The sequence below is a fragment of the Diadema antillarum genome, unplaced genomic scaffold (assembly GCF_040938485.1).
Source record: "Diadema antillarum isolate AM-2024a unplaced genomic scaffold, OU_Dant_1.0 seq00000984_RagTag, whole genome shotgun sequence".
NCBI classification, from domain to species: domain Eukaryota; kingdom Metazoa; phylum Echinodermata; class Echinoidea; order Diadematoida; family Diadematidae; genus Diadema; species Diadema antillarum.
In genome coordinates this window covers 531,390-544,226 of record NW_027271824.1, presented here as the reverse complement: position 1 = coordinate 544,226, position 12,837 = coordinate 531,390, and the positions used below count along the sequence as shown (strand labels likewise).

Here is a 12,837-nt window from a genome sequence, read left to right as displayed (position 1 = left end):
TTCTAGAATCTTGATTTGCTAGATTCAGGTCTGAAGATGGGTTCAAAATCATGTTTTTGCTCCACTCGTTGTGTGCACTTCCCATACCTCCAAAATATAGCGTGAGGATACATTTACTTCCACGCCAAAATATGCAAAGATTGTCAGATTTTTTCACATTCGTGTTATTCTCCTATACACGCGGCTGGGTCGCCTTGGTATAGAGGAAACCAAAAATCAACGTGATTCTCAGGATATGTGAACGTACCTCAGCTTAAACAAAATACCATACATAGAAACGTCTTCCACATAGTTTAATTATGTCGATTTAAGCTCTTTGAACGGGGTATGTATTTTGGGAGTATACATGCATACTATTCTTTTGTACGTACTTTACCGACCCCCTTTCCATGTTTCGTTTTCTTACCACCAAAAGGTTTAATGATATTTGATATTGAAAATTTGAATTCGTGAACATATCATTGGCTCCAGGATTTTATCAATCATCTTTTTTTTTCTCTTTTTGATCAATTGTTGACTATTACCTTTATAATAAAATGATTTTTTTTTCAAGTGTCGCTAAATGTTATTTGTCTGGTACATATAATGAATCAGAGTTGACAGTGAATGGATGTGATTGCGTGAATTTGACGATAACAAGCTTATTCTTTTTCTCTTTTTGTGGATGTCATGAAAAATTGGCCCTGCTGAAAAAGAGAAAGAAAGTATTAACATTACATCAACATACTATGCAGAAATGTTAGGGTTGCACCATACATCTGTTCCATGATAGATTCTGATAGGCCTACATGTTACAGGCCTATATAGTAGTTATAAGTTGACTCTGTATACATTATTCTGAGGGCGAGGTTCGTGTAAGATTCAAGAGGTTGACAGGATAGAACACATCTTTACACCGACTGCCTCTGGGTTTCTGCCTGAAACCCATGGGGTTTTATTATTCAAGTACATTACTCAGTACATTTACAATTAACATAATGAAAGGAACTGGACACATAGACCCTTCTAGTATTAACTCGATTAACACTCAGCATGGATACGTGACTATTTGTGAATATGTGCTCGTTCATTGTGTGTGTGTTTTTTTTTTGTGTAAGTGCGTGTGTGCGTGTGTGCATAATAATCAACCATAATACACCTATGAATATCATTCGAACATGAACAAAATACTATCGTAGAGGTCCTAAGCAGGGGCGGATCCAGGAATTTCGTAAAGAGGGGGCGCGTTTACAAAATTAAGGGGGGGGGGGCGCACGCACCCCTCCCCCATTTTTTTCTTTTTATATCTTTTGTTTCAACAAAAAATAAAGAGGGGGGGGGGGCGTGCGCCGGTTGCGTTCCTCCCTGGATCCGCCCCTGCTAAGTTAACACCTCACAGTCCGAAGCCCCCGTTCCACTATCACGATTTGGACCCCGATCTGTCCCGATCTAGCAGATCGCGGGGAGAGAGCGGCAAAAGCGTACGGGGATCGGAAGCATCGTAGCAGCAGCGTGTGGAGGTCGGGGTTGGAGCGGGCAGTTTTTCAGATCGGGAAGAAATTTTGAACCGGTTCAAAATTTCTTCCCGATCTCCCCGATCAAAATTGACATATTTTTAGTCGTACGGCAAGCGGGGAGAGCGTAGTGACAGCGTAAACGCAGCGGGGAGAGCGTAATGACGGCGTAAACGCTGCGGGATGAGCGTAACAAGGTCTTTCTGAGAGTAGTAACATCGGCACAAGAACGGGAAGTAATTTTAGCTGTAATTTTCGAAGAAGAAGAAGAGATGAAGAAAAAGAAGAAAAGAAAGCAGCGAAGCAGCTACCCAAAAGGCGAAGAAAGAGAGACTGCACGTGATGCTGAAAGAGGAGGAAGAGGACATAGCAGATTTTTGAAGAATATGAAATCCTATACAACTGGAGGAAGACGGACTATAAAAGCAAGGACATCAAGAAAAATCCTTTGAAAAATCAGCACGTCTTTGTTTATACAATGCATTGCTGCAAAAGAACCGTGAGTTGAGGAGGCTCTTAAAGTTCAAGTTCAAGTTGATTTATTTCACTTTCAACAAACAAATTATTAAAAAAAATACAAAGAAACGCTCATATACACAGACCAGTACCTCAATGCGATGAACAGAATAACATTGTAAAAGAGATACAGGAAATGGAGGGGACTGCTAAAAAGCAGAGCTTGTAGTATTAGAATGCAGTCCCCTCATAGAGAAAAATATATAATTGCAAAAAACAACAACAAATTTCCCTAAGCGGTAGCAAAAAAAAAAGACAGACAGAGTAATACACACATACATGCACACATACGGACGCACATTAACAAACATATGGCGGCTCTCTTGTAAGGAAAAAATTGATGAGAGGATAGAAAGATATAGTAGTGAAGAAGGTAGTAAGTCCGAGGTGGACAAGGGGGGGGGGGGGAGGAGGGGAGAGGAGAGGGAAATGGTGGGTCATAACCAGGGCACTGGAGCCACAGAAGCACGGGCTCGCTGATGAAGAAAGAGTAGTGAGAATAACGAAGCAACAACAACTTTGAAAATCAAAAGTAAAAAAAGAAGAATGAATCTTCGAGGTCCACAGTATATTTCTTCGGTTCTGCATGCTAGTAAGTTGACTGACTGCTGACCCACAGTCGAATCGGGGTACATCGGGGCACATCGGGCACTTTTCAGCTCTCTGAACGGGGTAACAGCGTGATAAGATCGTATAGATCGTTCAGAGCGTAGATACAGCGTGCATTGATCGGATAACATCGGCAACATCGCACTAACAGGCGTAGCTACATCGTTCTAAAGCGTACCGGCAGCGGCAGAGATCGCAATGTCTAATTCCCGATCATCGTAGTAAGAGCGTAGCAAGCACTTGGTAGTCGTAACTGCAGCGTACTTAGAGCGTTCTAACATCGTACTGTGTCCAGATCGGCTCAGGTTTTACCCGATCCTTCCCGACCTGAGAAAATTGTCAAATCGTAGCGAGAACGGCATAGTGGAACGGGGGCTTTAAGGATTGCAGGATCTTTTACCTTGTCTGGAACAAGGGGAAAAAGACGCGAATGGATCGTGGACATCATAATATCATTATGCTTATTCATGATAAATAAATCATTGCCTTAACGAAAGATGGCACTGATGTCGATACGATATGGTTTCAATTATCCCAGAAAGCTGAAAGTTTTATTTTGTGGCAGTGGTTACAGCGCCCTTAATATCCCAAAGAAATTAAACTTAAAGATAAACTTCGTTCCAGCGTGACGTCACGTAGTGTGGACTCGTCCAGGTAGATTTTCCATCCTCTTGCCTGCCCTGCAACTGTCCTTATCTGTGTAGTGTCAGATAAGCCTCTTGGCGCCATAAATGGGCGGTGGATTTTGGATCCAACATGCTATAATTTCGGTTTGTCGAGTCGGCCATTCGGATGCTTTTCGGCGGCCCATCGGAAAGCGTCGATGAAGATCTCGGGTTCCTGCGCACCGGAAAAGGCGAATCTTCCATTCATATAGAAAGTTGGCACGCCTGTAGAAGATGTGAAATTATTGGGATATACACATGGTAACTCAGAATCATGGTCCTCATAATGCTATCATCAACCGTCTATTTCATTTATTTGTCTTGTTTTGTTTTTTGTTTTTTTTTTAGAAATGGGCCTTGCGGCACCCAACAAGCTCGTAAGTAAGATAATAAACGTCTTCGATTTGTTGAGAAAACATGCCCTCGTCAGTCATTAATTTAGTTCATTCTTGCATTTCTTCTCAGCCTTTTTGTCTGAGGGATTGTAAATACTGTCCCGTACAGCCCAAATCTTGGCGAAAGTACTAGTATACGATGTCTTTACAGCATATTCTTCTGATAGAAATAATAGTCAAACGATGAGGCCGCAATATTTACAAAGCACCAGACCAGCCCAATAATTCGCCCATTCATTGCACAAAACAAACGCGTTTGCTGTCAAGCTTTGAATAATAACTTGTACTTCAGCACGGTTGATGCTGAGATAACTCGATATGACGTTTATGTAATTCACTGTCGTTACATAATTATGTTCCATGTATTTTAATGACATGTAAATTCTTTTAAAACTGCACGGCCCTCTTTGAAAGCAGTTTGTACAGCTGAATAGGCCAAACCTACAGGATATAGATGAACAATTGAATAGATACCTAGATAGATAGATAGATAGATAGATAGATAGATAGATAGATAGATGAATACAGTCATAGGCCCTACATAAATAGGTCTACATACGCCCTACATACATACACACAAACATACGTACGTACAAACCAGACAAACGTACATGCATACATACATTTACACATAATAGACCCATGGTCAGGGGGTTCGGGTCAGCCCTGTGTGTTCACCTAATACCTCCTTGCATGGTTCACCCTTGGACGAGATATTTTGCCCACCATGTTCATAATTCCATTAGGTCTACCGTTATTTAGCTTTTCATCTGCACATTAGTAGCATTAATCAGTGTCACACTCGTATATATGCATTTTATTCTCTTCACCTGTTACCCCGCTCTCGACCCACTTCTTGGCGGTGGCTTTGGTTTTCTCGATGTTGGTGGAGTCCTGGATGAAGGCACGGGCTGCCTCCCCGTCAAGACCAGCATCTGTTGCTATGGCAACAACCTCATCCAGAGTTAGGGGGAGGCCATCGACGAACAGAGCCTGTCCACAAACGTGGGGAGAATGATCGAGACAGACAAATTCGTCAGGAATGCATTCTTCGCCTGGCATAGTTTGCAAAGTCTACAGCTAGGTTTTCAAAACATAGGCCTACATACTAATACTTACACATACACACACACACACACACACACCACTAAACTTTTCTCGCAAATATATAAATGGCGTGTTTTGGGGTTCAGGGTCAAATCACGAAAATTTGTAAGTGTTTTCAACAAGACCGAGAATGGTTTTTGATAGTTTAGAAATAAAGATTATTTCTTCTCTTCTCTTTTCCCCTCTCTACTTACCTAAAATTAAAAAGGTGTAAGATGCATCTGACTGGCAATCTATTAATACATGTACATGTAATCGAATAATAGAATACCAATTTTGCCGAAACCATTCAGATTCACACATTAAGAGACTGTTTTCCTCTTTATATACAGTAGCAGAGGAATGGGGATCCTCTCCATCAGCAGTGCCGTATACATAGGCACGCAGGACTATGGGCAACCGTTTTATTCTCTATACTTCCATGGCGTAAGAGGACATCGAACGCGTTTCCACCTCAGTCCCCTTGCCTGTTTTAGAGGGAATAATAAACAAGTCATTCACCTCCGGATCTCGTCTTTCCACACCCGTCTCTCCATCTTCCTAACCATGCTGGCATCGTAGGGTCAATGGAACCAGGGGGATATAATGTTATTATGCATTCATCACTTAAAGGGATCGTACAGTTATGGTTGAGACCTAATTTCAGGTTTCTAACATTTTTTTGTGTGTGTCTGTGAGATAATGAGAAACCTCTTATAAAATGTGAAAGAGCATGTAGTTCTATGAGGTATTCAGCGTTTATTTGATAGAAATTGGTTCTGAAATGGCTGAGATATCAAAAAAGAGCAAATCTAATAAAGTGTGGGACCCACACTTTATTACGATTGCTTTGTTTTATTTTGGTTTTGGATGTTTCAGTCATTCCAAACCCTACTTTCGTCAAATAAACTTTGAATTCCTCTTAAAATGGTGTGTTGTGTACTATATCATAAGTGTTTTCTTTGTATCTCGCAAAAAGGTTAAAAGCCCAATTTTCATCTCTACCAAAACTGTACCATCCCTTTAAGGTGACGAAATGAACAGAAGTAAATGAAGTGCTGAAAAAACATCAACGGCACTCACGTGGAACAATCTCTCCTGGATTTCGCTCTGCACATCTTCTCTCCCAGGAGCTGTCTCCAGACTCTTGGCGTACTCTATAAGAGTGTGTGCCTTGACAGTGTTCGGAATGACCGATGCGACGCTACGGCCTCCTCCAACATCGATCCCCACAGACTTCGCGGCCGTCACGATGTGCGGGGGTAAACTGTAAAGAGTCACTTGCAAATTTTAATCTCCATTTTTATGTCTCCGCCCGAAGGGCAAGTGCCGGAGGCATATGTTTTCAGGTTGTCCGTCCGTCCGTCCGTCCCCATTCGTTTACGCGATAACTTGAGTAATATTGAGTGGAATTTACTAAACTTGGTCCAAGTATAAAGTACGATAGGGTAATCACTTGATTAGATTTCGGGTGAAATCGGCCAGAGGTCACAGGTCAAAGGTCAAGGTCAAATCATAAAATTGTATCCGTTTACGCTGTAACTCCAGACTGGATTACGCAAATTTCACCAAACTTTGTGCAAGGATGACGTAAGATGAGGCAATTACTTGATTAGTTTTTGAGTAAAATCGGCCGGCGGTCAAAGGTCAAAGGTCACGGTCAAATCCTAAAATTTCTCTGTTTACGCGATAACTCAAGACTAGATGAATCAAATTTCACCAAACTTGTCTTCACTTTTTTTATACAATCTGACATACATACATTTATTGCTTTTATTATTGGAGGACCATTTGACACGTCAGCACTTAGCAGACATTAAAGATATTATCTAATTTATACTTGAATACAACCTGCTATATACACATTTGATATTGTCTAAATCAGAAAAAAAAGCCCAGGAAAGAGTACTTTGGTAATTCATGTAAGTTGTGACATTTCTCTCACAGGATATTTTAGAAAGTTACAGTCATTCTTTAATCCGTCCTTGTTCATGTCGCTATTGACCCAATCGCCGTGTATTACCATGTGGATCCTGGACGGTCTTGTCTTGTCAGCCATTCTCATAGATATTCATTTAGACAGCGTGAGTCCACCATTGAAGCTATAGATTTTAAATGTAATCACCATCTAAGATAGGAAGGTACTTACATGATTTTGCCGGCTTCGACCGGTAGAGGTGTTCCGTCTTCCGGGGTGTTTGGGCGAAGAAGAAAGGGCTCCCACCGCACGGTAAACGAGTATTTTTCTGTATGAAATAGTGACACGCGTGCGTATATGGTATTTCCCTCAACAGGATTAATGTTCAAATTCATGAAATTCGTGGACCGTCGAGAGGTTTCAGCAACTGATTTACAAATTCCCTACCTATCACATCGACGTAATTGAGCCTACAAAAGTCTCATTTCTAATATGGTGGCATTATAAAGACCTTAAGTACAGGCGTAAGCTTGAATTTGGGGATTATAAACGCACATACCACCTTCTTATATCTCCCAATGTAAGTTACGCGTACACTACCCCCACAAATCCCAGCACATGGAGCAAACAAGTACACTGTAATCATTGAATTTTACAAAAGGATATCCATTCTTGCGTAGTACGAAGCGTCATAAAAAAAGTGGAACAAATCACATTTTGAATCGGAAATGAAATATTGCTAGAACGCTTTTAAATTTAAAACACTTCTAAATTGAGATCAAAGGCATGATATCTTTGAAATTTTTTGACAATGTTTGAGGTGTAGAACCCCAAGTACACCAAGAACTCTTGAAGTATTTCTAATGTATACGCTTTAAGAACGTAACATCGTTACTGCTATTATTGTATTTCGAAATCATCCGATTCTTTACCTGACATACGCCTCATCGCTTCTTCAAGTTTACGCTTCCCGATGTAGCAGAACGGACAGATGATGTCACTTATTACGTCAATGTTGATAAGCTGTTTCCCTGACATTTTGAAATCCTATCCTGCTGACAACAAATGATATTAGGTGTACAAAGAAGACAAGAGTGCAAAGTGGAAATAAGTTTAATCGAAATACTATGTAATGATAACAAAACATCATCATTGTATCTTTTTAAGTCTGATATCTGTTCGTTATAATCAATCCGACTTTATGCTTATGCCTGAATTTAATTGGTTGTTTCTCACGAGAGCTCTTAAAATGGTTGCATTACAACTATGGGATTATGGGATTACACATTTCCCACTGATTACTAATATGGACGAGTTTGATTGCAATTCAGATGTGGCAACTCCTTACAGTGTTTGATACATGGGTGCATACTAAATAGAATGTAATGACGTTAGTTGCTCCATCCTAACCGGTGTTTAAAACAACGGCCATGGTCATTATTGTAACTGTCCTCTCTCTCCCCCTGTCTCCCTCTCTCTCTCTCTCTCTCTCTCCCTCTCTCTCTCCCTCTTTCTGCTTTTCTGTATCTGCATAATGCTATATCAGTGTATTTATATATGAGTTGTGTAAATCTATGTATAGTGTAATCATATAATACTCTTCCCTGTATGTTTCTATCCAGATGTCTCACTGCAATAAGTCAACGTTCAACATGTCAAGTTACCTATAAATACGAAATTATGTACATTGGAATTTAAGAAGTGGAAGAACAACAATGAAATTTACCTAAATCTTATACATAAATATCACTGTATCTTGTTTTTAAGTTGCCTGGACCGTATCAGTCTCGAGTAAATTGGACGAACTGTAGATCGAATTCACGCTTAAACTCTGTTAAATAAAATACAGGGGAACATACTATTAAGACTTACCACGGGTATACTACCCAACGGTTTTGATAGTGTATATCTCCTGACAGTTTTGCCAGATAGGCCTAGGCGTCACAGCCAGGGCTACAGGCCCATAAACTCCCCCAGTTTGTCCCTTTGAAATGTCACTCTTTGGTCCGTATAGACGAAAATGAAGCCAAAAGCTTGGAGAGGTGTGCGCAATTTCAGCATGGGAACAAAGCTTGCTGGAAGAAGGCTACAAACGTATGCTATAACTAATGTGCACGCTTAATACCACAGCTCCAATAGAGGCAAAGTAATGTGTTCAGCTGCTAATCGAGGTTCGTTTTGCTCTGTTCTTGTACTTTGGAAAGACTGACCCCCAAAAAGTAAACAATGAATTTCGTGTGTAGGTAAACGTAGACGCACCCCACAAACAAAAACGCACGTTGTACGCATTATGTACACATCAGGGGTGCACTTCACAAACATAGGATATACTTGAATTATATTAAATGGGTTAGTCAAATACCGGCTAGTGATTGGCTAAACACAGTCACGTGATGGAGGCACATTCTTTGTAATGTTCTCCCATGGGAAAACATTTTCACGTAACAGGAACTTATAACCTCCCTCAATAGCAGTTCAAACCCTTCGGGTGGAACATTCGGTATGTTCCCTCCCCCGCCAGTCATCATCTATATAATGTTATTCATCAGCACGGTTGCACAATCCAAAGTCCGCGTTGGGTTTTGTTATGGTTTATTTCCGGGCACTGGCAATTATATTCATAACTACAGCTGTTTTTAACCAGTTCGAAATGTCGAGGTTTCTCTTGCTCATCCCGTTGCACACTTGTCTCTGTAGTTTAGACTCATAGGTCATTGTTAGATTCTACCAATTTTGCTTCCACTCTCTGTATACTTAATCGCATCTCTTGCTTTATGTACTTGCATTCTTTTCCCCTGGCTATGAAAACCTCTCGCTATCGACTACTCACTACTATGCATTGTTTGTCCTTTTCTACTTATTTTTTCTAACCTCCTACATTTCTTATCAGAGCTAACGCGTCCATAATTTATGCACACGGGTATAGGCGATAAACATGCCATAGCAAAGTGTCCATGTGTAAATGCTTAAGATTAATGTATCCGACGGATGCTGCATCTAATATTTCCACAAAATGCAATCTGGTTAATTTCTCTCATGAAATAATTTCGGGTTATGCAATTTGCGAGTGTATAGTGTGAAGATATCGTGTAATGATAAATATGACCTACTACAGATGAAATGGATCTTCTTCTCTTATGAGAATGAGATCAGTTCTGCCCGTAAATATGAATAAGCAAACAAGCATTCAGATGGGATGCAAGGAACATTATTATTTTTTTTCTTTTTAAAGAGAAAGAAACATGAGGATTGTGTTGGTTTAAAAGTTGAAAAGAATCCTAACCCCGACGTAAATATAAGAGACCTCAAGAACAAAATCAAAAGCGCTCCTTGAGAGATTAATGATGAAAGAAAAAGTTAAAGGGATGATACAGTATTGGTGGAGATGAAAATTGGGCTTTAACGTTTTTGCAAGATACCAAGAAAACACTTATGAAATAGTACAGAGCATACCATTTTAAGAGGAATTCAAAGTTTATTTGATAAAAATCAGGTGTGGAAGAGCTGAAACATCCAAAAACAAAGTAAAAGAAAACGATCGTTATAAAATGTGGGTCCCACACTTTATTAGGATTGCTCCGTTTTGGATATCTCTGCCATGATATTCATCAAATAAACATTAAATCCCTCTTGGAATTACATCCTCTTTCGTATTTCATAAGACGTTTCTCACTATCTCACCAAAAATGATAAAAACCTGAAGTTAAGGCTCAACCAAAACTATACGATCCCTTTAAATTTCACTCATGTGACAAAATTACGAGCTAAACGCAACGTTCTTGAAGAGATAAAATGCAGAGCTACCAAGTCTCACGCATTCTGCGTGAGACTCAAGCATTTAGGGTCTGTCTCACGATCTCACGCATCGGGTGAAGTCTGCAATGTGGGCCAAAAATAAGGAGCATAGCTCAAAAGATTAAGTGATAGTTGCAATTGAAGGTATATTTCCCTTTTGTCTTTCAAAATTAGTAAAAAATAGTCACTTGAGTATGCACCAGATCGCATCATGAAGAGCTAATAATTTTAAAAAGCTCCCTACCATGGGAGGGGGGACACCCCCCTCGTTCGCGCGCGCATGCGCGCCAGCGCCGAGACGCCGAGTCATGAAAATCTCACTCATAAAAGTTTTTTGAACTTGGCATCTCTGAAAATGGGAACTGTGCAGGTGAGTGTAAAAGCAAGAAAGTAAGAGTCGAGAGTAAGAAGTTGCAAAAGTGGTATATAACAATCCACACAGTTGTAATAGTAGTAGTATGCAGTAATCATAGTAGTAGTATAGTATTATCATAGTAGTATTGTAGTAGTACGCTTATTTATTACTATAGATACTATTATACTACTACTATTACTATCATTACTATACTACTACTACTACTACTATACTACTACTACTACCACCACTATACTACTACTACTACTTCTACTACTGCTGCTACTACTACTACTACTACTACTATACAACTACTACACTATTACTACTACACTACTACTACTACTACTACTACTACTACTACTACTACTACTACAACTATGGGTTATATGTTACAGAACTGTTGCAACGTCTTACTCTCGACTGTAGCATTTATAGCATACTTGATGCATGGTGATTGTATATGGTCTAGAATAGTGATGTGCAGTCGATGACTGTATAGAGTCTAGTAACTGGTAATTGTTCGCATGAAAAAAAAAAGTTAGTGTTATATTATGACAATTCAAGCAAACGCAGCGGTATAGTGGAAGCATATAATATTGTAAAGCATATATTACCAGCCCCTGCTTCGATAGTGAATATAATGATAAAGCAGTACTTTTTGCAGGGGGTGAATACAATATTTTTGTGCATCAGTATACCATGATGCACGGGTCTGAGTGTCAGTAGGAATTGTGTGCATAAGGTAACTATATGGAATGCTAAACCCACGAGGCGAAGCAGAGTGGCTTCAGACCTAATTCCATAGTTACCATATTTCATAACATTGTTATTGTTGGGATCGCAAATAGGTGTACCTATAGTAAATCAGCACGTATAATCAACCACGCGATGAGTCATAACTTCTTTGCATTCTCTTTTATGAAGTTTTTATTCCAGTTTCAATGGACATAATCGTCACTTTCCCTGATTGAGGGCTCTGCCTCTATTTCAGTTGTTATTCATAACTGCATAAGGTGTTTGTTTAACATGATTGCACTCAATTGTCGATCAAACCATATGATTCATTACACGATTAACAGCTGATTAAAATACATAGTCAGCTTTCAATGAAATCAGTATCATGATTAACATTGCCTATAGGAAGGGGGCGGAATGTTTCCGCAGACGAAATGTCCCTACATCCATGCAGAGCAAACTATACTATGATTGAACTATGAGTGTGTTAATACAGTGTATCCGAAAACGTGTCTTATGAACTGCTTTATGGTGATTTATACCTTCTATTTCGACTTGGGCTCTAAGGGTTCTAATAATTATTGCAAGTTCAGATTTTATTTCACGTTTCTAGACAATACTAGTAAGGGCTGCGATGTATTGATAATTGCTTCTGCACACCGTACACGATAACGGCAACTGTCCGTTTTTTTGTTTTTTGTTTTTTGTTTTTTTGTTTGTTTTTTTTTTGCTATGGTACGCCAAAAGGAACCATGTCCACGGTTCTGTTTAAAAGAATGAATAATTCGGTATAAAACCACACAAACTTCAATTCTTATGTCAAAATAAAGAGCAACATAATCAACAGTTGAACATTTATTTTGTAACAAAATTATTAGCGGGGAAGTGATATTGCAATAGAACCAGAACCAGACATGGTTCCTTTTGGCGCACCATAGCAAAAAACCGGACCGTTCCCGTTACGGTGCTCAGTGTGCCGAGGCCTTAACCCTCGAAGTCCGGGGGAAATTTTGCTGCAGGTATTATAATCATGTAAGTTAACTTTACTGCGGACTCTGTATTATAGAGAAAGATTGGGATATGATTAATTACATCAAATGCACAAAATTAGGGGGAAATCCATCTTCTGAGATTGTGTTGCCATTATGAAATAAGTTATAGATTACCAGTTTAGAGGCCTTGATGATTTTGCAACCGACATAGAAATGGTATGACATAGACAAAATTACAGAGCCAGATACAGATCATCTCTTCTGAGAGTCGCAAG

The 12,837-nt window shown here is 39.6% G+C and overlaps 1 protein-coding gene across 1 annotated transcript; it reads right to left on the bottom strand.

Moving 5' to 3' along the window:
• Positions 1 to 3,198: 3,198 nt before the first annotated feature.
• Positions 3,199 to 7,729, bottom strand: LOC139742200 (uncharacterized protein YwbO-like). The gene is made up of 5 exons (XM_071652777.1): positions 7,615 to 7,729; positions 6,914 to 7,010; positions 5,848 to 6,031; positions 4,509 to 4,671; positions 3,199 to 3,508 (listed from the first exon to the last, which is right to left on the bottom strand). Exons 1-5 carry the CDS (start codon positions 7,718 to 7,720, stop codon positions 3,378 to 3,380), a joined length of 681 nt encoding a protein of 226 aa, XP_071508878.1. The 5' UTR covers positions 7,721 to 7,729; the 3' UTR covers positions 3,199 to 3,377.
• Between the last annotated feature and the right edge of the window lie 5,108 nt (positions 7,730 to 12,837).